Genomic DNA, 22,502 nt, shown 5'->3' on the forward strand with positions numbered 1-22,502 from the left:
TATAATAATATTTTTCAACAAGTCAACCAACAAACTATTTTTCGTTCTCCTTAAGACCCAGATAAATATTCACCCTTTGCCAAAACCTGGGACTTGTCCATTTGATGGAGGTGAAGAATAAACCTAATGATGCCATTGTTGGAAAGCCAAATTATTATTATTTTATTTCCTATTTTATATAGATGTGCCTTTAACAATAATGCCCTCTGATCAAAGAAGCTTGGAAAGAAAGCAAGTTTTGTGAAGATGCTTCGCCTCTCATCCAAGAGCTTTCTTCAGTTCTAAAACCAAATGCTAGAAAGTCCCAGGTATTTAAACTCTACCGGGGGTTATCCCTTGTTTATCATGTGCCTCGTCACATGAGCCAAGGTGTGAAAAAAGGTGTGGATCATTACCACCAGATGTTTTGGCTGAACCACTGTGAGATCCTATCATGTGATCTATTGAGATCACCTGACACAGCAATGTAATGTCATGTATTTTTTTTATACTCTATAGATTTTCCTTATTAAATGAATTTTTGCTGCAAATGATTAGCCATTTCAAACTCCACAAAGTAAAAAAGAGCAACTTTTCTGAAAAGTTTTTATGTTGGATTTGCATGCTGGGAATTTAGTTACTTGTACTTCTTGATCCTACTCCCAGCCATTTGTCTGAAATGTCCAAACCTGTCAAAATCAACAATTTGGTTTTCAAGTATAGTAAGCCAAGTGAGAGTCATTTTAAATTATGTTAAGCAAGCAAAGAAAAAAAGGAATGCTCAAAAAAAGAAGGGGAGGAGAGGGCAGTGTGGGTGTAGTGCTAGGACTTTGGATGTGGGCAGTGCTGGAAATTAGCACAAAAAATGAAGTTTTGATGGATGAGTAGCTTGTGTTTTTGTACTCATACTGTAATTGTGTGTGTGTGTGTGTGTGTGTGTGTGTGTGTGTGTGTGTGTGTGTGTGTGTGTGTGTGTGAGAGAGAGAGAGAGAGAGAGAGAGAGAGAGAGAGAGAGAGAGAATATGAGATGCTGTGTTTTCAGGGCTCAAGAAAATATCTGCCTATAGCAAATTTTCATTAGGGCTTGGGGTAAGTTTTTGTGGGATGGTTATAAGGTTTATAAGCCAATAAGACTCCCTAATGTAAAGTATTTATTTTAAAGGGTTAAAAAAGGAAAATAAAAATACATGTTACCTCCTTACAAAGACATTTTAGTGATAATGTTATAAATAAGGATTGGTGTGTATTATTATTGTTGTTGTTGTTGTTGTTGTTATTGCAGAATTTAGAATTAAGTCGAAATTAAGTCGAAATTTCAAGATAAATCGTGAAATATTATTTTGAGATTAAATCTAAAATAGTATAGGAAAAAATCTAAATTATTTTAGTTTATTTTCAAAATAGTTATATAATATTCCTTTTTTCTCATACTCCGCGGTAATCTCTTTATCTCTAGAGTATTTGTGTTTTTGCAGCATGCCTCTTTACCGTTTCATGGGGTCCGGAGTTTATTCAAATTAATCATATCTACAGAGGAAATATTTTTAGCTGTGATCGTACTGGCCATACTGGATGCGGATCCCACCGTCGTCTCCTGCAGAGGCGTGCCGATTCAACAGCTCGTCTTTCAGATCCGTGAGGGGGCGTGGTTGTTTCCGTCACTTAGCTTCGTCCTGGGTTCCTTCGTTACGTGAGGCCGACTTGGAGGGAAGTGGACGTTGCCAAGAAGAAAAGAAATAGGCGAAGGGAGCAGAAACAGAAAAAACCACCACTGAAAAGCTGGTAAGAGCTTTCATGGTAACAAATGCTTCCACGGAGTCTTTGAGCCTTTGCTTCGATATTTCGACGTGCAAAGGTTTGTCAAAGGCAAATGACTGCCATGCCGCTTTCGCGGCCCGTATAGCCGTTGGCTAGCGTTGGCTAGCGTTAGCCTCTGTGGCCTGTTAGCAGGCCGCTGGGGTTTCGGCACAGGGACAGAAAAGCATTCATGTGACGCTCTCAAAAATGGGGCATCGGTGCTTTGTGTTAGCTATACGGCGGCGCACTGCCAGTGTCGCTTTACTTTTCACATTGCGACCTATTACGGACCCTTATAGCATTTAAATTAGAATAAGAAAATTGCCTTCTGTTTGCTAATCCCGATGTGCACATTTGTCCTTGTAATCCTTGTAAGCACAGAAAAGCGTGCAGCTCACTAGTTTGCTAATGCTATCAAATTTTGCTAGCCGGGCCTGTGCACGTTTCCGATTTAGATTTTGAGCTCGCGAATCGATGTGTTGTTCACCCGTGTGTTTAAAACAAAAGTGCAGTATTAAAGCGGAGTCACTGTAGAAAATATTCTAAGATTTCTCAGTAGTGCTTTTTTTAATTTTATTTTAGCTGCGTTAAATAGTGAGCACAGTAGCTCGCAGTTCCCTTGTTCTTGGAAGCTGTTCATTCAAATATTGCACATTCAAATTCTGATCTAACCCTTCTGCTACATCAGCTCCACTCCGTTGCTCCTCATCCGACTGGATAATATGTAAAAAGAAAATACTAGCGCGCTAGCCCAGTTTTTCATCAGGATTACTTGTGATCACTGAAAAAAATGTAAGAGCATCTTTAATTGAAACTTTCCATGCTTTTATCCACGTTAACTGTTAATATTCAGCAACTGCTCTAAAAACGATTTATCTCGCACTGCACTTCTGCTTGTCTGGACTCTAAGTTGTTATGTGGTGAATAGTTTTGCTGGTTATTTGGTGTCGTATTCCCTTACCCCTGTCAACAAGCCCTTTCTGTTCTCACAATAGTTTGGTTTTATTTGGCGGTTATGTTAGGAAAATAAAATTTGATCTATCTGTTTCCTATAAAAGATGTGTGTCACAAGAGATAAGAGTGGGATTGGCTGGTCACCTCCATGTATGCCCATTTTGTGAGACTTGCCCCCATGTTTAGCTGTACTGCAAATTAAATCATCTTCATTGATTACTGTTTTTAAGGTGTTTAGCCATTTGTAAGTATATATATATATATATATATATATATATATATATATATATATATATATATATATATGCATTTTAATGTAAAATTAACACAATGTGCATACCAGTCCAGTTTGTGACTTCATTCATAGGCGCCACTTGTGAGAAAGAAAGTAAACAGGAGAGCATTTAAGCTGGGAGAGCTGCCTCCTTTAAAGCATGATAGACAATCTGGTCAGCATGATCTTCAAAGAATTTGTAGACCTTTAACGTCCAATACAATGTTCTGTATTATAAGACGTGCATCTTCTTAATGTCATGTTGATCAGATTGTAGGTTTGCTTGTTGAGTCGTCCTGACGTTGTTTGATATTTGTTTTTTCCCCGCGTAGCTTCAGGAGCAGTGAAGTGTCTTCATGGCAGTTCGTCGAGGACACATTAAGTATATGAAAGTGAGTACGAATGCCAGCTTTCATTTCAGTGGGTACTATAGTATCTGACCATATTGTTTGGCAGTATGGTCAGTGTACAGCATATTAATGGCATCAATTAAAACTTAAAGCAAGTTGGCTGTTATATAGTAGGTACAAGAACAGCGTAACAAGTTCGTAAAAGATAATAAAAAATCCAAAAGGCACACTGCAATTCAAGCAAATAATCAAAAGTTATCAGCCAGACACACATAAACAATATTATGTAGCTGAAATATTGACTCTTGGCCCAATCCCATTTTAGTCTTCAACTAGTTTATTCTGTAGTGCGGGCTGTGAAAACAACAATTGAATTGGCGTTTTAAAAAAATAATAATTTTAAGACATTTTCTAGTCATCTAAATTAATGTTAGTCCTTTCAAATATGTCATTAGACCACATTGCAGACAATTCGTGTTAGACATAATCATAACAATTAACGTTAGGCACCAGCTTTATGTTTTTAAAATGTGCATATTCATGTTAGCTTAGTGTAAATCACTGCTTTGACATAGTTAAAGTTTTCATCCATTCACATGTGTGTCTAATGTATTTGGAGTTATGACTTAATTGTATTCCAGTATTTATTATCCTTTCTAGACACTAATAAGCAGTATGAATGGTCTTGGCCTTTTTGACCAGAAAGTCCCAGGATTAATGAAGTTAAGGGAACTAAAGTGTGAACTCAGTCTCTTTTGCACCTAACAATTGGTGTCTCTACTGTACTTGACAGACTGGGATATAAAGTGAATCACACACATGAAAGTTGAAAAGTTGTTTGGTAGGTACTTGGCATTTGCTTTCTATTACAGTTTCGGCTTCCAGTGATTACAGAAACAAACAAGAAAAATCACATTTCTTTTCATACTCTCTTGTGGGGAACCTGGTCTGCTGTGTGCTGTCAGTCAGCCTATGGCTGCCATGCAGATCACCTGAGACATGCAAGTTTGCTTCAGGCAAACGGGGACCACTATTTCTCTTTGGGTGACAGGCTTTATGGTCAAAAATTGCCACGTTATAAAAGAGTGATGGACTTTGAATGATGACTAATTAAAGTTCAAATAAATCTTCTGGAAAAGACAGATGGATAAGTGATGGATAACAAAGATTACCGTTTAGACTACAATAATCAGATTTTACTTGGTGTGACTTCTTTTCTTATTAACCTTATAGTTGAAAAGGAGGCATCTGGATCTTGTATAGGAGTTTTTTTGTTAATTTGGTGCAACCCCCCCCCCCCCCTCTTTTTTATGTATTTATTTATTTATTTATTTATTTTTAATCTAGTAACTATCAAAACTGTCCAGTATGCCCACTATTATTACTAATTTTTACAGCATTATTTTGTTTTATAAATAGTTCAAAATCTAAAGGTTACTACAGGTCACATACTTAAGTTAACGCCCTGCGGTAAACTTTCAAATGACTGTCTTTTGCAATTAATTAAATCGGTTTCAGCAGCAGTTCTGTTCTACCCAACGTGCTTACCTTGTTTTGTGTTTTCGGCCCACCTGGCTGACTTGCAGGAGGTGTATGACATGTCGAACGGTTATGAAGACCACATGGGAGGGGATGAGGGGAAGGATGCCAAGACCAACCTGATCGTGAACTACCTCCCTCAGAACATGACGCAGGATGAGCTGCGGAGCCTCTTCAGCAGCATTGGGGAGGTGGAGTCTGCCAAGCTAATAAGAGACAAAGTTGCAGGTATGCAACGTTTTGAAGCAATAAATCATGTCGGATCAGATCCAAAAAAAATCGTGGATTAAATGGAAAAGGATTCCTGTTAGACTTGGCCAAAAATACATGCTGTGGCATTGCCAGATCATGTCGAGGTGGAGATTTGTCTTATAATGATTTTATTTATTTGGACGCTGTTTATTAATGGCCTGTTTTCTGCCCTCAGTGATTCTGTAACTTTTATTTGAGATCTCCCAAATTTATTTCCTGCTCACGCTGGGAAGTAGTTTCCTGAACGTTTTTGATTATCATAGCCTTGTTTTATTGATTCCAACCAGCCCAACCCTGTTTAATTGTTTAGTCTAGCATGCAATGTTTGAGATTTGTTTTATTTTTAATATTTATTTGTTTGCAGATTTTTTTGAACTATACAACGTTTTTTTGTTTTATTTTATTGTTTTCCTTTTTTTTTCTCTAGGCCACAGTTTAGGGTACGGATTTGTTAACTATCTTAACCCTAGTGATGCAGAAAGAGCTATCAGTACACTGAATGGACTAAGGCTACAGTCCAAAACTATCAAGGTAACGTGCAATAAGGTGTTCTACAATTCTCAAAGCAAAGATGTTATGTCATTTAACTTTGCTGTGGCTCTTGTGCTGTCCGCTATCTAGCTAGTACATGTCAGCCCGAGGACAAAATACTGCTTTTAACGCTCACTTACTGCCCTATCTTATAAGTCTCTGGTGTTTGACTTTAATTCAACTTATTTTATTTGACACATTCTGTCACAGTGAGTGTATTAAATGTATTTAATATTCAAAATGATCAATTTGATTTCTTTTTTTATTGCTGTAATGTTCTGTTGCTTCTGATCCTCCCCCCTCACCCATTTTTGGTTTTTTTTGTTTGTTTTTTAACTCAGACCAAAACCTTGATGTCTAAAACAACCAGATTATTTTGTAGTTTTTGTTTAGTCCAAAATGTTGCTTTTTGATGGACAGACACAGCAGTGTTCAGCTGAATAAAAAGATGTATAAATATGACCAAAGCACTGCTATATTAATCTCTGTTCAATCAAACTACTGTTTAGATGTTTTTGTTTTACTTTGGCAGTTCTTTTTCAATTTCTGCATGCATATCAGAGTTTTAATCAGGCGTTTGTTGCTTCCTGTCGCCAGGTGTCATATGCACGGCCCAGCTCGGACACAATAAAGGATGCTAACCTGTACATCAGCGGACTTCCCAAGAACATGACCCAGAAGGACGTGGAGGACATGTTCTCACGTTATGGGCGTATCATAAATTCCCGGGTACTTGTTGATCAGGGTACAGGTACGCAAGGTGAATGGCTTCCTTGCTTTTTTCCAAAAATATTTTTAAAATTAAATAAACAGTTTGTTTTTACAAAGTGATATCAGCTACTGTTAAGTAGCTAAATGTAGTTCTTGCTGCTTGTATCAGAATAGGTGGTTACAGCTGCTCTCTCATACCTAGGTTCATCCCGTGGGGTGGCTTTTATCCGCTTTGACAAGCGTGCAGAAGCAGAGGAGGCTGTCAAAAACCTAAATGGTCAAAAGCCACCAGGAGCCTCGGAGCCAATCACAGTAAAATTTGCAGCCAACCCAAACCAGGTGAAGAACACACAGCTCCTCTCTCAGCTCTACCACAACCAATCCCGACGCTTTGGAGGACCCTTACATCACCAGGCACAGCGGTTTAGGTAAGGGAAGAGCTACATGCATATAAACTGAATGATGCTGATGCTTGAAATGTTACCATTTTGATATTTCATTGATTATCTAAGAAAAAAAAAAACAATCTAGCAAGTATGCTAAATACTCTCTTTCAGGTTTTCTCCCATGGGTGTCGATCACATGGGCAGCATGGGAGGCGTCAGTGTCCCTGGAAACTCCACCTCTGGCTGGTGCATCTTTATCTACAACCTAGGCCAGGACGCAGACGAGAGCATCCTGTGGCAGATGTTCGGTCCCTTTGGTGCCGTCACGAATGTCAAGGTGATCCGAGATTTCAACACCAACAAGTGCAAAGGCTTTGGCTTCGTTACCATGACAAACTACGAGGAGGCCGCCATGGCCATCGCCAGCCTGAATGGCTACCGGCTTGGAGACAAGATACTGCAAGTGTCCTTTAAGACAAGCAAGGGCCACAAGTAGAATAAGCCGGACAATCAGGTGTAGAAGAAAGCGGGAAGTAACCCATGTCAGGCTTTTATTGCAGAAAGCTTAAGTTTTCAAAGTTAGACACACCAGTTTCAGTTTCATCATATTCAGAGTTAAGTGACATGTTCACTCTTCTGCACCTTTGTAATTGTCTAAAAAGTATCTAGGGTTTTCTTTTTTCTTTTTTTTCCCCTCCATTGTTGTATTTGTTTGGGGTTCAAGGACACTCAATTTTAATTTGGAGTGGATGGAGAGGCTAAAATCCCAAATTAGCACCAACATAATTTTTTTTGTGAAACTTAACTCAAAAACTAAAATCCTGTCTATATGTGTTGCATGTAAAGCTGTGGGAACTGCATAAAGGAGGCGAACCAATGATTCTCAGCAGTGCACTAAAAGCAAACAAATCAGAACATTGTAAAAGATCCAAGTGTGAACTTTCAATGAATGATTTAGTGTAAAGATAGGGTTAAAGACTGCCCTTCCCCTTTTAATGAGACGGAAGAGCAGTGCTCTGTCCTGGTTCCTCATCACAAGTAGAAATAGATGCCTTAAACTATCATCCAGTGGACATCCAGTAGACCTTTCAACTACTCACTACTACAAGTCAGTCTAAGAGCATAGCACTTTTAGCCAGCCAGCTATAGGTTGCTCTGTATATCAGTCTTTTTGATGGTAATCTATTACTTCTGTATACCTTCCAGGCAGGTTTAAGAGTTCTTAAAAGAGACAGTGAGCCCTAGGAGGGAAATGTTTGTTTTGTTATCCGTATGTAAAGTGTCTTTAATTATGAGTTGTTTGATGCGAGTTGAAAATGAACCCCAGTCAGTGAGTCAAATTAAAATGGACCAAAGGCAGGGAGAGATACTGATAACCTCGCAAGAGTTTTTCTAAGCAGATGTTCAAGATAAATATTTTGGAGCCCAACTGATACTGGATTCTCATTGGCCAATGTTTGGTTTTTTGTTCACCATAATCTGCAGATACTTAAAACTTCTGTGATTAAGCTGAGATTTACAGGTGTCAGCTGAGCTCTACTTATTAATTTTTTTTCTTTTGTTCTTTTGTTGAGGTACTAATTATATACACATAATACTGATTCTTACTGAGAGCGACGCTACTAGCTGTTTGCTGATCTGTTGGTTTTCGTTTTTTTTCTTTTACTTTTGAGTTAATTTTTCTTTTTTCTTTTCTTTTCTTTTGATCATATTTCTTTGTAGATTCATACAGTTTTGTTACCGTATTAAGTTACAAACTTGTTTTAACGAGTGCTTATCTCGAATGGCCTTTGTTATGGATTTCAGTTTAGATTTAATTTTCTTTTCTTTTGTTTTGCTTGTTTCCCTTTGAACATAAACCATTAAATTTTATTTTGTTTTGCTGCAAGTTTTGTTTGGTTTGTTTGTTTTTTTTAATTTACCCTTTTAGATTTTTTTCAGTTTTGTTTTATTTCTCTCTGTAGCAAATTTAGAGCGCTCCTAACACTTTGCTCGTCAAGCAAAAGTTTCTTCACTGGAAGCTTTTACACTTTTGAGATGTTAACAACTTATGGACCAATGTAGGTTGAGAGGATTTGATGCTACTTAAACAAAACAGATATTTTAAGGCAAGTAAGCATCTGTTAGATGTTTTCCACAATCATTTTTGAAACATGACACAAGTTCAACTGCAAAAGAGCAGCAAACTGAATCAGTCTGTTGGCACTGCTGATAGTTTTGCTGCCTTTAGTTAATCAGATTTCAGTATCATCAGTAGACATCTGGCTGTATGAAGCTGCTTTTAATACCTGGCTGTTAGTCTTGCATTCACACTAAACTGTCCACTTGTCAGTGTAGGTATCTAATGAAACTAGTGATTGTACACAAGCTAGTTTCCATATTTTAACTAAAGTGTCAAAGATTTAGGCTTTTAAAACCAAACGCACTGCTTTGATCTTTAATGGAGATTACTTTTTACCACATGGCTTTGTTCACCTATTAGTAAAAGACTCACCCAGTTAGAAAAGAATTATGTCCAGCTTAGTGTATGTTTCTTTAAAAATGCCGTTAGCATCAGTGCTGCAGTTGTTCTGATTCAAGCTCAGCAGGAGATGAAAAGGATAACACTTGGAGATGTATTTCTAAGAAAATACTTGGCTACAAAATTTGTTCACTATTTTTCGGATTCAGTTTTAATTTTTTTTTTTTCTTCCTCCCCAGCAATAATTCGGCTGACACTTGAGAATATAGTTAAAATTGTCTGGCCCATCATAAAGGAGTGCTCACATTGTGAGCTTCAGACTTTGGTCTTATTGTGCATCTTGATTTAGTATCTCCATGTTATTATTGTGTCAGGATCCTTAACTTTGTGCAATATTTCATGACTTGCTCAGTGCAGGTAATAGACATTTGTTATAGTCATCGACTGTCTTTTTGGGGTTTTTTTTATATATATATATATAATTTTCTATTGACGTTACTGTGTAGTTATGTCGGCAGTCTAGTTCGATTTGCATGAAAGGTGCAAGTGAGTTTAAGGGGCAGTCAAAATAAACTGCATTCCGCCTTAATCTATAAGAGGAAATAGTGTATTTTACATCAGAGGAGGCGCATTTATTTATTTGACAGTGTTTGTGGTCATACTTGATACTTATTGCAGTGTTTTTAATGGATTGTTTTGTTTTCTTGGTTTTGAACACTTTTGACACTAAGCTGAAGTCCGTTAAATGTCTTCTAACATTTCAATAAAAACATGGTGGCTTTTAAAAAAAAAATTGAAGAAAAATTAAATGTGTATTTAGAAGCTTGTTGTGGATTTAATCAACGTGATTCTCTTGAAAAAATGAGTAGATGTGCACTTGCACTTTTATGTACATGTTACTGAAGTTAGTGTTGCTGTGATAGGACAGTATTGTTGCACATATTCTTGGTAATATGGAGATGTGATTTAATAGTAGACTTGACATGTAGATCGGAGTTGGAACCTTCTGCAACCAGATGGTGGGGACAGTGAGCAGAGTCAATCCTGAAGCTTATTTTTTCTGCAGCTCTTTGTTTCAGTTTTCCTTCAACTTTAAAATTAAGGCCAAAAATGGGCTTTTCTGAAGTAGAATATGAATATACAATTTCAGACGTCTTATACAATATATTTAAAAAAAAAACCAAAAAAAAAACCCAAAACAAACAGCTTCTTCAAAATTGCTTAGAAAGGAAAGAGAAAATTGAAAACAGTCTGGCTATTCTGTTTTGAGTGACTTTGGAATGCTAAAAACTCTTTTATTCAGATACTTAAATAGCTAAGTTGTAGCAAATTTTGTCATTTCAAGCAGCACCTCCTTTTTTTCTTTTTCTTTGTCTGTTTTGAGACTTGCATCCTTTTCAGAAGAACTCACACTTCTTGTGATGATGTTTGAAAACTAGAAGTGAAAACTTTTCTTGGCAGTGAAATATGGTACAGGATGACCAGCATACAAGACAATGCATGGGCTCATCCTGAACAACAAACAGCTAGAAGAATGCCAGAAATAGTGGTTTTATTTTACGTTTTTACTCCCCAGGCCTTAGTTTGCTTTTGGTTTGGATAGATATGGTCCGTTTTGAATTAGATTACCAAAACGTAAAGCATTGTCCTTGTTTGTTTGTTATTTAAATAATAAAAATTAAACCAAAATGCTGAAATGGTGTGTGTGGAAAATTTAAAGCACATCCTTACTGCTTCCACAGGAACTAAGACAGTAAGCAGCTCTATACAAAGTTTTGGCAAATTGCTGGTCTTGGGGTATTCATGTTGCCAAAGAGGAAAGACCTCAGCAATGATCTCATAATGGTCTTAGAAGCAATTGTTGCTGCCCGTCAATGTGGGGATGTGTGTCAAAATACAACTGTTAACGTGTTTAGAGTGTGGGATTAGTCCCTGACTCTTGTGTAAAACCTGTGATTATACTTTTTTATTTTTAAGACCTAAGTTGTGCTCCCGAGCCACTAATTTTTGCTGCCCTGTACCAGTAATTTTTTTTTTTTAATTAAGTGACTGCATCTTTGTACATAAATCAGTGCACTGTTGGATCATTCAAAGAACCTTCCATTTCCATTGGTGTATTTCTTCCAATGCATGATCATGCTAATTACCCCAGAGAGGGCTTGCAGTCACAAAACTAACAATGGGTCTTTTTGTAGACGAGAGGTTTTCCAGAAACTTACTAAATCTTGCCCTAAATATTATGACAGCTTTGATCAATCATTTTGTGCTTGTCAACTTTCTTGCATGAAATATTCTATAAAAATCCAGCTAAATTTCAAGTTTACTGAATTTATTTCTCATAGGAAAAATGGGGAAAAAAGGAAAGTTGAGCACATAAATTCATACATAACACCATTTTTTTAAATTGCTGCTTTTAAGTCATTGCTGCTTAAGGTGGTTTTGCAAGCTGTTGAATTACTGGGTGCACTTAGTTTTTCACACACTGCTTCTGCGTTTTGGTTTAATTTTTGTTTAATAACACTGTAATATGCCATGTTGTTGTTCATCAGAGGTTGTATTCAAGGAATTTTAAGATCTCCTGAAGGACCAGATTATGTAAAAACCTTATAACTGACAGATGCTATACTTTCTTTTTACCTTGCCAAGTATAATCCAGCATGTATCCTGAGCACTGCATATACTGATCTGAAGCTTAATAGTCTCTGAGGTTAATTATTAAAATAAATACTCTCACAGCACTGGTATGTAGCAGGTTTTTATTAGAAATGAACACAAAATTAAAAGCAGTGGTATAAAAACACAAATGATGCTATAATTTCCATTTGCTAGGGATATGTTAGTATATTTCTTAATGTTGCTTTAATATTTATGCATAAACACCTTATCTGACAGAGAGAAAGCCCCTGTTCTGTTGCTCTTTGTCTATTAGCTCCTTATAACATTCAAGTCTTTCAAGGTCTCAGCATTATTGTCAAAAATGAGGCAACGTTAAGGCATTTCAAAACCTAGACTTAAGTTAAAACTGCAATCATGTTTCATTATGACGGGTCTACTGTGGATGTTTAATTGTCCCCCTGGAACTGATAAACACTGATCTCCATCCAATGGATGTCATCGTAACGCATGTTCATGTCAGACATGAACAAGATTTAATAAAATGCATCTCCTCACATCTCTCTACATGCAAAGCTGAGTAGAGACATGCTGTTTTGTACATTATATCAAGTAGTACAGGTTTCTGCATGGCACAGGCTTTGAGTGAACTTTTAGAGCCTCGGTAAGTGCCTTTGTAGGTGCATCTACGTGCTGTAGAAGGCATCGTGTAAAAATGTCTCAGACTTGACAGAGGTTGTAGCAGGGCACGGGTTTCTCCAGCACGTTGTCTCCATCCACTTCAAACACATAATCGCAGCGATGTGTGATCAGCGGAGCATCAGACAGTGCCACGCTCTGATTGCCAAAGGAGATTACTGTGTCTCTCTGTAGGGAAGATGACAGCGGTAGGTCTACAGTTAGTTCAAAGTTAGGAGGTGTTGGGGATGACTGACAAGCCAGGGTTTTTGGCAACATGCGTACATATTGTCATCAACTATTTGGTTCACATATATTGAGCTGCAGCTATGGTGTTTTCCTTTCCCATTGCCAAGTTTGACATTATATTTGATTTGTAGTTCAAAATAATTACAGCATGTACCTTACTTAGGTACTTATGTACCAAGGTTTCTCTACTGAAGGGCAGGTGGTTCAGCACCAGCAGCTTCTCCAGCTCTTTAAAGCTCACTTTCTCTTAATTGGCTGCCCCTCATAAACAAAGGGATGAACAGCAGGTGGGTGGGGCTTCTGTCCTCACCAAAGCTGTTTTCCTTAGATGAATCTGAAGCCTTAGCATTTGGTTTATGGAGATTACTTGTACATACCCTGACCATATATTTGAGACTCGGTCGTGGTTAATACAAACATAAGAAAATGAAAAAAATAATAATCTATCTCCTTTAATTTTCTCCCACCTTGATTATAGCGATTCACTTTTCACATGCTTCTCTCAGATTTCTCAGTCAATCAGATCAGCTGACTATTATTTGTTTTAAACGATTGCTGAAAACTCACTTTTATAGGTTTCCTTAATCTTTTCCCCTTCATTTTTGGCCATAGTTTGCAACCATTTGCATGTATGTGTGTATGTTGGAATGAATGTATGTCGGTATGGCTGATTATGTGTCTGTATGTATGTTTAAACATGTACACGTATCATCAATGTGTGGCTTTATTTAAACTGCACTTTGTAACTCTGTGTTTTTAAAAGTGCTATACAAATTGTTGTTATTATTATTTGAGGATAAATACCTGCAAATTGAGGTTGCAGACTCTTGTTTCTAGTTCATTAACTATATACAGGATTGGATTTTGGGAGAATTTTTTAAATCTTTCATGTATGTGAACTTATACTAACAGATATATACTAACAGAAACTGTCCTTACCCGTTCTTTATTGGCAACAGCAGGTACAGCAGCAGAAGCAGCGGTTGCTGATTTATCAAAGTCCTTCTTGCATATATGAGCCATAATCCCAGCAGCTAAGGCATCACCCAGAACATTGATCATTGTCCTGAATCGATCACTGATGAAATGAGAGGGGAAAAGTTCATCACAAATTGACCAGTTTAGCTAAATAGTAAGACTTAAAGATAATAACTTTTGTGGGACTTACAGCACCCAGTCAATGGCTACGATCAAGGAGATGTCAGCAGGTGGTAAACCCACAGAGGTCAGGACAATCACCATTGTAACCAAACCCGCTTGAGGTATCCCAGCTGCTCCAATGCTGGCTGCGGTTGCTGTTATACTGATGAGACAGGGGAAAAGATGTTAGGGAAACAGATTTTCAACACAAAGAACTTCTCAGCGGAGCATCTGTTCTCAGTATTTATTCTCACCTGATAGTGACCAGCTGGCCAAAGTCCAAGTCATACTCATTGACTTGAGCTATGAAGATGGCTGCCACTGCTTCATACAGGGCTGTTCCATCCATGTTGATAGTGGCTCCCACTGGAAGCACAAATCGAGCAATTTGCCGGTCAACTCCACAGTTCTCCAGGAGACACTTCATAGTGATTGGCAGCGTGGCTGAGCTGCAAAGAAAGAAATCGGAGGATATAAAAAGGTGTCAGGTTAGTCAGCAGACTTCAATCTGAACCAAGGAGTGGTAAAATGTCCCAGTTAGAAATGTAGAAAGAGCTACATTGGTGGGATATAACACATAAAAATATCTGTTTTCTCTTACCTGGAAGATGTAGCCAGTGCAATGACAAGAGCCTGCAGCAGCCCTCTGATAAAGGTGAATGGATTTTTGCGGGTAAAGAAGAAATAAAAGAGAGGCAGCAGGATGAGGCCATGCACTAAGAGACCACACAGGACAGTGATGAAGTACATGCCCAGCTTCTCCCCCAGATGTGCTGGGTCGTGCATGTCCAGGATCTTTCCTGCCACCAGGAACACAATGCCGAAGGGAAAATACCTTCAAAGAAAAGAAGATAGAATATGAATTTCATTCATTTTCTCACCTCGTTGACTCCTGAAAATATATGAAAGCAATTTAGGGGAAAAGTTTTTTGTTTCTTTCCGTGTGTGCGTCCCTACAGGAAAGGATTTCCATCCTGACCTTAACCCCAAACAACTCCATTGGGATTATTTGAGACAACTGTGATCCAGCATCAGTTTGCTGACCTCACTAATGCTCTTCTGTCTGAATGGGAGTAAATCCCATGTTGTATGCTGCCAGGCATCAGAAGAGTGCCAGCTGTTATAGCAGCAGGCTGAAGCTCATAGACGTGACTTTACATGTTCAAAATCACATATTGTTCACATAGATACAATCAGTCTTTGAAGCTCCAAGTTTTTTCTGACGTACATTGCATGGTGCTTCCCACAATTCAAGTGAGTTGCCTTATGCATTTACTTATGAGTTTGTAGCACTAATGTTATATAAAAGAGTTCTCTTTGCTCCATTCATATAACTGTATTTCAAGAGTCAACTCATTTCCAGTGAGAAGCTTTGAGGTCACTTCAGATACACCACTGAGTTTTCCTCGAATCGCTGTGCGATCTATTTTTGGATGTAATCTGGCTCTGCTGTGTGAACTTTGTGTAGTCTGTCTTTTATTGGATGCATGTGCATGATACAGTAGCGTGTATCTGTGTGTGTCACAGAAAAAGAAAAAGGGAGACAGAGAGTGCAGCCTTACCACATAGCAGCATTGATGATCTTCATGACACACTCGTTGATGCACTGGCACACATTGACAAGTGGTGTGCCGCGTTCCCCCATTTTCCCCAGCAGCAGACCTGAGAACAGATAACACAGTCGCATGTTTGTTTGTTAATAGTTGTGGTGCAACCTTCTTATCCCAATAAAGAAAAAAAGACTTTACAAGTTTTAACTAATTGCATAGTAGTTACTTGGTTAGTCATATAAATAAGCTATAAGGCAGAGCAGCTCTTGCTTTGCTGACATTGCTAATAAATCTCAAATAATTTTACTTTTAGCTCCTTTTAGTAAGTCTCCATGATCTGTGAGAGTACAATATTTCAATGAGAAAATACTGTACTTTTTATTCCACGTCATTTATTCGTCATTTATTATAATCAGAACTTTGGTACTTTTCAGATTAAAGTTGTAAAAAACATAAATACCACATTTGCATTGCTGGAAATTAAAATAAAGAAATACATTAAAAAAGCACACCTTCTTTTGCCCTTTCAGATGTTCAGATCCAACATTATGCACTGAGTGGATACAAGTTCTATTTTTTAGCTTTAACGTGTTTAACACATCCTTGTTTCTTTCTGTTTTACTCTTGTATTAAACTTCCCATAACTTATTTTCCTTTCTAGAGAGAACTATACAACTGAACTGTGTAAAGTAATTTGACTTTCTCTGCATATTTAACATCAGCCAATGCATCATCACATTTACTTTTGAAACTTTAAGCACATTGTGCTGATAATAGAGACATTACTTCTGATATCAAAAGTCATGAGTGTATCACTTTTGGAATGGAGACATGTAGAGAGATGGCATGAGACAGCCTGCCAGTGCAAAAGTTATGTCCTGTAATATAACCAATGCCATAATGTTTGATAATTTATTTATGCATTTGACTGCATGTAACTTATTTATGATCTTGAATAGGCTGGCTTATTTTAAAATCCCATGGTTATAGTTATATAAAACATTAAAGTTGAATGGTGATTGTCTTACCCATTGTAGCTGAGAAGATGACAATCCCCAGTACATTCATGCCTTTGCTTGTACTTGGGACAATCTTATACTTGATGTCAGGTGCAGGGGTGATCTCCAGGAAGACTGGATGACCCAGGCGAGGGTTGTGGTAATCGGGCATGACGTATACATAGTTGGCCTGAGACACTTTTGCTTCATTATTCTGTACAATGGGTACCAAATCTGTCCGGTACTGGCATGAAATGAAAGAACAACCATACAGATCTTTTACTACGGGCATCTTGAAATGTGAATATTTGAAATTTGAATAATATTGTGCAGTTCTCAATCAGTAACTCCATGTTGTCGACTCACCTGCTGAAAAGTTGCTTCAATCAGGTTTGATGGGATCATGTTCCTGCAATGTACAATAAAAAGAAAGAAGCCATATGATCACATGTGTAGGATGATATACAGTTCAACTGATGGCAGCTAGATCATTTTTAATTGTGTGTAATAGACTCTGAAATGACGGTCAGCACTTATTGTTGACTTTGAAAATAATAACGGGTTGTGTTAGACACCAAATAAACATGGACGAGTAGTGCTTGGATTGCTTGGGTAAAAGAAAAGAAATTGCCGTAGGTGATTTTCTATAATTCTTTTACAACTGGCCTCATTTATGCATCTACTGGTTAACAGCATGAAAAGCTAGATACTAAATGTGTGTGGTGAGACAGCTTTTTTGAGTTTTTAAATATTTTAATCTTGTGTTTGAAGAAAGTATGTACTGTTTGTGATGGTTTTGAGGGGGGAAAACATAATGACAACAAGTTGTTTTTATTTTTTCAGTATAACGTATTGGGACGCACAAATACAGTTTTTCACAGTAGAAATGTTCAGAAGCTTAAAATGTAAAAATATGCAATGGGTATGTAAATAATTAGGCTCAAATCATCAATTAAAAAGTGTCATGGTGTTCAGTTATTGAACATTTAGACTTTGTTATATGAATATGATAATGATAAGATCAATGATTAACCAGCTATTATACTGTAAACCTTATAAATAAAACACAGTCTCATATTTGTTTACAGTAGGAAGCTCTTGTAGCTGGTGAATCTAACTGCTAGTACTAAAAATTAAATTGCATATTTTGCATCATTTTGTAAAATAGATCAACTTATAATATACTGTTATCATTCAAATGAGCCAGTAGAATATAAAAAGCACCTTGAGTGGCTTGAACAGTACCGCCATTTCTCCATTTTTCTTGCTTCTGGAGTATGTTAACTTTTGATACCTCCATTTATTCTTACAATAATAAGTTTTATATAGCAGATATTTATTTTTCGACCACTACTTGTACTCATATATCATCATATACCGTAAATATCTCCAGTGGCCAAACTCATTAAAGTAGAATAGAATATAGAATATAAGAATAGTGAGAAAAACACAGGTTACATTTTCACACAGTATAACAGCACAGAGAGTTTCACATGTTAAGGTTGTTGGAAGCTGAAAAGGTAGAACCAGCATCATCAGACTGTTTTTATTCAGCCTGCGTCAGTGACATTGGCATCGAACACATAAGACGACTGAAATGCGCACCTCACCACAGCTCTCCAGTTTAATCTCATTTAAGAATAAGTGGATCTTTGACATGAATGGCCAGTCAATAAGCCTGAGCCTGTACAGGAGTACAGGTTCAATCTGACAAAGTGACTCTGCAGTAGGATCTTCTGAGAAAGTGTCAGCTTAAAGAGTCACAATTAACTCTTTCCCTATTCTTAGTCAAACTGCTGCAAGGGTAATGACATTGTAACAATGCTACAAGGATTTTAAAGGATGATTTTAAAGTATACCCTTTAAATTCAGTGTTAAAATCCATCCACAGTTGCCAGAAAGAGTTTAATATCAAATGTGAATTAATGTTTTGATGAATATAGAGACCAAACCTGAATGAGGGTTTTTCTGTATATTAATAAAGTACTGCTTGTGGGAAATATGATTTTCCAAATAATACCAAATTAAGACTTTTTCTACTTATGTATTTATTTATTTTAGTTTTATATTAATTAGGGAATATGAAACAGATATAAGAGAGATCACTTTACTGTGAGCTCTAAAAGCTAATCTTGTGAAATGCTCTATTAAAACATATACATATATATATATATATGAGGAAAAAGCTTGCTGAAAAAGTAATTATTTGCAGAGCTTGCAGCTCTGTTAATGTTCACTGCAACATTATACAATTCAGATTCAGATTGCTGCTGAGTAATTGCCTTTTGTTTTTCTTTTGCCAAGCACATCCTGCTGACACAACTGCTAGCTTTCATCCAGCAGCATCAGCGTTTTAAAATTTCCTGATTCAGTGACAAATCTTAAGATTCGTTAGATAATCTCTGGTGCCACTGTAGATATGATTAGTAGTAGTAGATATGGCATGGATTACTATGATTAGTAGTGTGAATAGATGAAAGACTGAACTCTTCTGTGTCTGTGTGAATGTTAACCTGATGAGGTCCAGCAGAGCATCAGCAGAGGTCATAACAGGCCCTGAATGTGAATGGTGACTGTCTTTTTCAGAGCCGGTCCCTGGGTGAACGATGATAACCAGCACGATACCAACGATGACAGCGATGAAGGTCGTCCACAGGTAATAAGTGATAGTCAGGACTCCCAGACGACCACTTGCCTTGGTGTCCATGGCTGACAGGCCAGACATAAGACTGAATAGGAAAATAGAAGAGGTGTGATTATGGATGTTGGCTTTACGAAAGACTAGAACTGAAGTAGATTTGGCTGCAGACATTTAACTGGGGTGTTCAAACTGAAGTGGAGCAATAGGAAGTATGACATCCAACATATGTCCCAGTCCAAATTCAAAGCCAGCATCTCAGCCCTTGAATGACTGTACCATTAATCTTTGTGGAAGACCAGGACATCCCAGACCTCTAATTTCTGTCAAAAATATCTTCCTACAAATATATATTTGATTTAAAAATCAAAGCTATTGTTTACCTGGAGGTGATAAGTGGCAGAATCAACATCTTCAACATCCTCATCAGCAGTTCTCCAGGGAAGGAGAAGTAGATTTTGGCCTGTTAAAGACAGGAACAGTTCAGCTTTGGACTGCTGTTACCATTTTTTTTGCCTGCAATGAACTCAATACAGTTTAAAAAATCATTATTTACAAAAAATACATACAGAATATTTCAGCTGTTGTAGTGTAGTGTGGTGAGGTTAGGGGTAGACACTGGACAGGTTGCTACCTCATTAGATGGTCAACACACAGAAAAGGGAAACTTTACCCAATCTTAGAATCACCAATAAATTACATTTAGGTACTAAAATTAATTTAGTTAATCTAACGTGGATGGCTTTGGACTGTGGGAGGAGGTCAGAGTATCCAGAGCTGGCACAGAGAGAACATCCAAACTCTGCTCTTGCATAAGTCACATGTAGTAATTCTGATTAATATCAAATTCTTAATAATAAAGAAATGTAGTATTATGCTTGTGTTTCACAGATTCTTTCACTGATCACTGGATGGAAATAAAAATGTACTTTTATAGCATTCTTGCTACTAGACAAGATTACATTGAGGATCCACACTGGACACATAAGCTTCTCGGTTTAAGAGCATCTTACATCACAGTGACTTCGTGGGTGTAGTATGTAACCTTGAACGAGACATTGCTACACATCGAAATAAAATCATAAATACAGGCTGGAAAAAAAACAAGACATTGAGAGAAATTCAGTATGGAATGACAGACTAATTCATTAATTTTCAACTACTACTGGGAAAAAAACTAAACTTATTGAATCTGGAAATTATGTTTATTGTTTATTTTACATTATGAGGCTGAAATGAATTTGAAAGGAAACTGATTCATTTGAATTTCTTTTTTTTCTGCTAATGAAATCATCAACTGATTATTTTAGTTGAATAAATCAAAAAAACACATTTTCAACTGACTGGAGAAGTGAATCAAACCAATAACATTCCAAAAACTCCACAAAACTGATTGAATCCAGGGTTATTTCACATACACAAGGCTGAATGTAATCCAGTATTGATATTTAAAATTTTTACAGTTGTTTAGTTGTTTATGCTCATCTTCTCCTCTTACTTCTGACCTGATTGTCTGCATCTGCGTTCTTTCTCATTATTGCATAACTGACCTTAACTACAGCCTCAGTGAAGACATGTCAACATGTCAAGAGCACTCATTGCCTATTCCTTTTATCCTAACTGTTCTGGTGATTTTTACATATTCAGGACTACATTCTAATGTAACGAATGTCTGTCAGAGCCTAAGTGAGTCACTTTGTCGTTGTTTGATTTACATCCATCCATCCATCCATCAATTCATACCTGTGTGGAGAGGTTGAATGACCGGAGTATAAATCCAAGCACACAGCCGGTCACTACCGCAAAGACCGAGAGTGTCAGCAGACCATTCCTCTTGCAGTAGTCCTTCACGTACGCCCTGACTTTCAGAGACACTATACTTTCTAATAACTTCTGCAGACATTCCATCCTGATTCAGGCTCAGTCTGTATCCCAGCAAATCCCCCCCACCCCTGTCTCTGGCAGCAGATATCTGAATCTCTTGATGAGTGAAAAATGTTAGTATGTATCTCTCGAGATCCACGGCAGAGGAGAACGGGTGAACCTGAAGAAATGTGGGTCCTGTTTAACTCTGAGGAGCTCATCCAGTCTGAGGGAGGAAACACTGACTGACTTATTCCTGGTAAAGCAGTGTCTAAAAGGATTATCCCTATCCCATGTGAACATAGTCTCCTTTAGAGACACTCAGGCTTATTAAAGAGGCTAAAGGTAAGACTTCAGCACAGCTCATTATGAGTTATTACTACCTGTGTCCAAGCCATCCCATTCACAAATGCGCCTTCATGCATTTTGTCATCTGCAACTTAAGCTCTTGAGTGGATGTTTACTCACATGTATGTAATTAAATAGTTACATTGTACCTGCTGACAAGCATAATGTAAGAATTACAGAAAGGTTTTATAAATTTATCGCAAAATGTCTTTTAAGTACTACAGCAATGATTTCTACTCATTAACATAATTGTTGCTTTCTTGTTGTAGAACACAACAGTCTTTTTTTATTTGGCTGAGTTATGACCTGTCCTGCTAGGATTACCAGAGGCGTGAGGCCAAAGGTATGACGCCAGCATCAGCGCTCACTATTCAGCTGTGACGTGAAACTGATTCACAGGTCAGGACGTACACTGGGTAGCTTTAATGTCATGATTTGTCACTTAAACTAGTAAATAATACCATTCTGGCACAGAAAGAAAGCTCAAATTAGTTTGAATTTGAAGACATGAACTTTAACCCTACAGGCTGTGAAGGAAAAGATGACCACTCTCACACTAGCATGGTTTACACACTACGATCTACACTGTTATTCAAACAGAATTAAATTTATAGCTAGTGACACCAGATTGATCATATAAAGAATCTAAAGGAAAGCTATAAAGTATTGTCTTATGAAGTGGGAAACTAGTGATCAATACAGCTGAGTACTCTGAGCATGCCAGTTGTCGGTCTGTTGTAGTGTGCTGTTTGCATGCTGTTTTAATACTTTTTGTGGATGTCTGCTAATCCTATTAGTCCACACTGTCCTGGAAAGAGATCCAAACATTACGCTGAGCATTCTAACAATGTCTGCCTACATCACCTTTAACCAGTCCAATAGCATTTAATCCTTGGACAATGCACGCAGTAAGATTAGTGGATGGAACAAAAGGCAAACAAATACTTACTACTTATCTATTTATCTCTGCTTTTAAATCTTAATCCTCCAGCCAAAAGCCCCAAATTGCTTTCAAACACATCATACAGTAACATTAACAAAAAATAACTATTATTCTTATTAAAAATATAATTGCTAAAACCTCAATGTGGGTGTAAAACCTCTTATAAGTGAAGTGAATAGCAAACCACCCCTAGTGTCTGTGTATGACTTTGTTGCTTTGTTAGCTGTCACCACGTTATCATCTAGCAA

The 22,502-nt window shown here is 37.4% G+C and overlaps 2 protein-coding genes and 1 gene segment (V, D, J or C); 1 reads left to right on the plus strand and 2 right to left on the minus strand.

Annotated features, from left to right (window-relative positions):
* The window catches only part of LOC120434872, a 42,899-nt gene that overhangs the window by 18,633 nt on the left and 1,764 nt on the right, over positions 1 to 22,502 (minus strand).
* Positions 1,618 to 13,590, plus strand: elavl1a (ELAV like RNA binding protein 1a). 4 transcript variants are annotated; one of them, XM_031736915.2, is made up of 7 exons: positions 1,618 to 1,761; positions 3,337 to 3,396; positions 4,941 to 5,121; positions 5,573 to 5,676; positions 6,274 to 6,427; positions 6,590 to 6,815; positions 6,945 to 13,590. In XM_031736915.2, the coding sequence occupies exons 2-7, from the start codon at positions 3,361 to 3,363 to the stop codon at positions 7,267 to 7,269; spliced, it is 1,026 nt and encodes a 341-aa protein (XP_031592775.1). In that variant the 5' UTR covers positions 1,618 to 1,761; positions 3,337 to 3,360; the 3' UTR covers positions 7,270 to 13,590. The 4 variants fall into 4 exon arrangements, with proteins under 4 accessions (XP_031592775.1, XP_031592772.1, XP_031592773.1 ...); XM_031736912.2 differs by having other exon boundaries at positions 1,619 to 1,761; positions 4,929 to 5,121; positions 6,274 to 6,436; XM_031736913.2 differs by having other exon boundaries at positions 1,619 to 1,761; positions 4,929 to 5,121.
* On the minus strand, positions 8,321 to 21,770 carry slc1a8b (solute carrier family 1 member 8b). The gene is made up of 11 exons (XM_039603413.1): positions 20,844 to 21,770; positions 19,484 to 19,563; positions 18,976 to 19,191; positions 16,829 to 16,871; positions 16,493 to 16,706; positions 15,477 to 15,576; positions 14,516 to 14,749; positions 14,169 to 14,363; positions 13,943 to 14,077; positions 13,714 to 13,852; positions 8,321 to 12,714 (listed from the first exon to the last, which is right to left on the minus strand). Exons 1-11 carry the CDS (start codon positions 21,006 to 21,008, stop codon positions 12,568 to 12,570), a joined length of 1,668 nt encoding a protein of 555 aa, XP_039459347.1. The 5' UTR covers positions 21,009 to 21,770; the 3' UTR covers positions 8,321 to 12,567.

Source organism: Oreochromis aureus, linkage group 19 (assembly GCF_013358895.1).
Source record: "Oreochromis aureus strain Israel breed Guangdong linkage group 19, ZZ_aureus, whole genome shotgun sequence".
Lineage (NCBI taxonomy): Eukaryota > Metazoa > Chordata > Actinopteri > Cichliformes > Cichlidae > Oreochromis > Oreochromis aureus.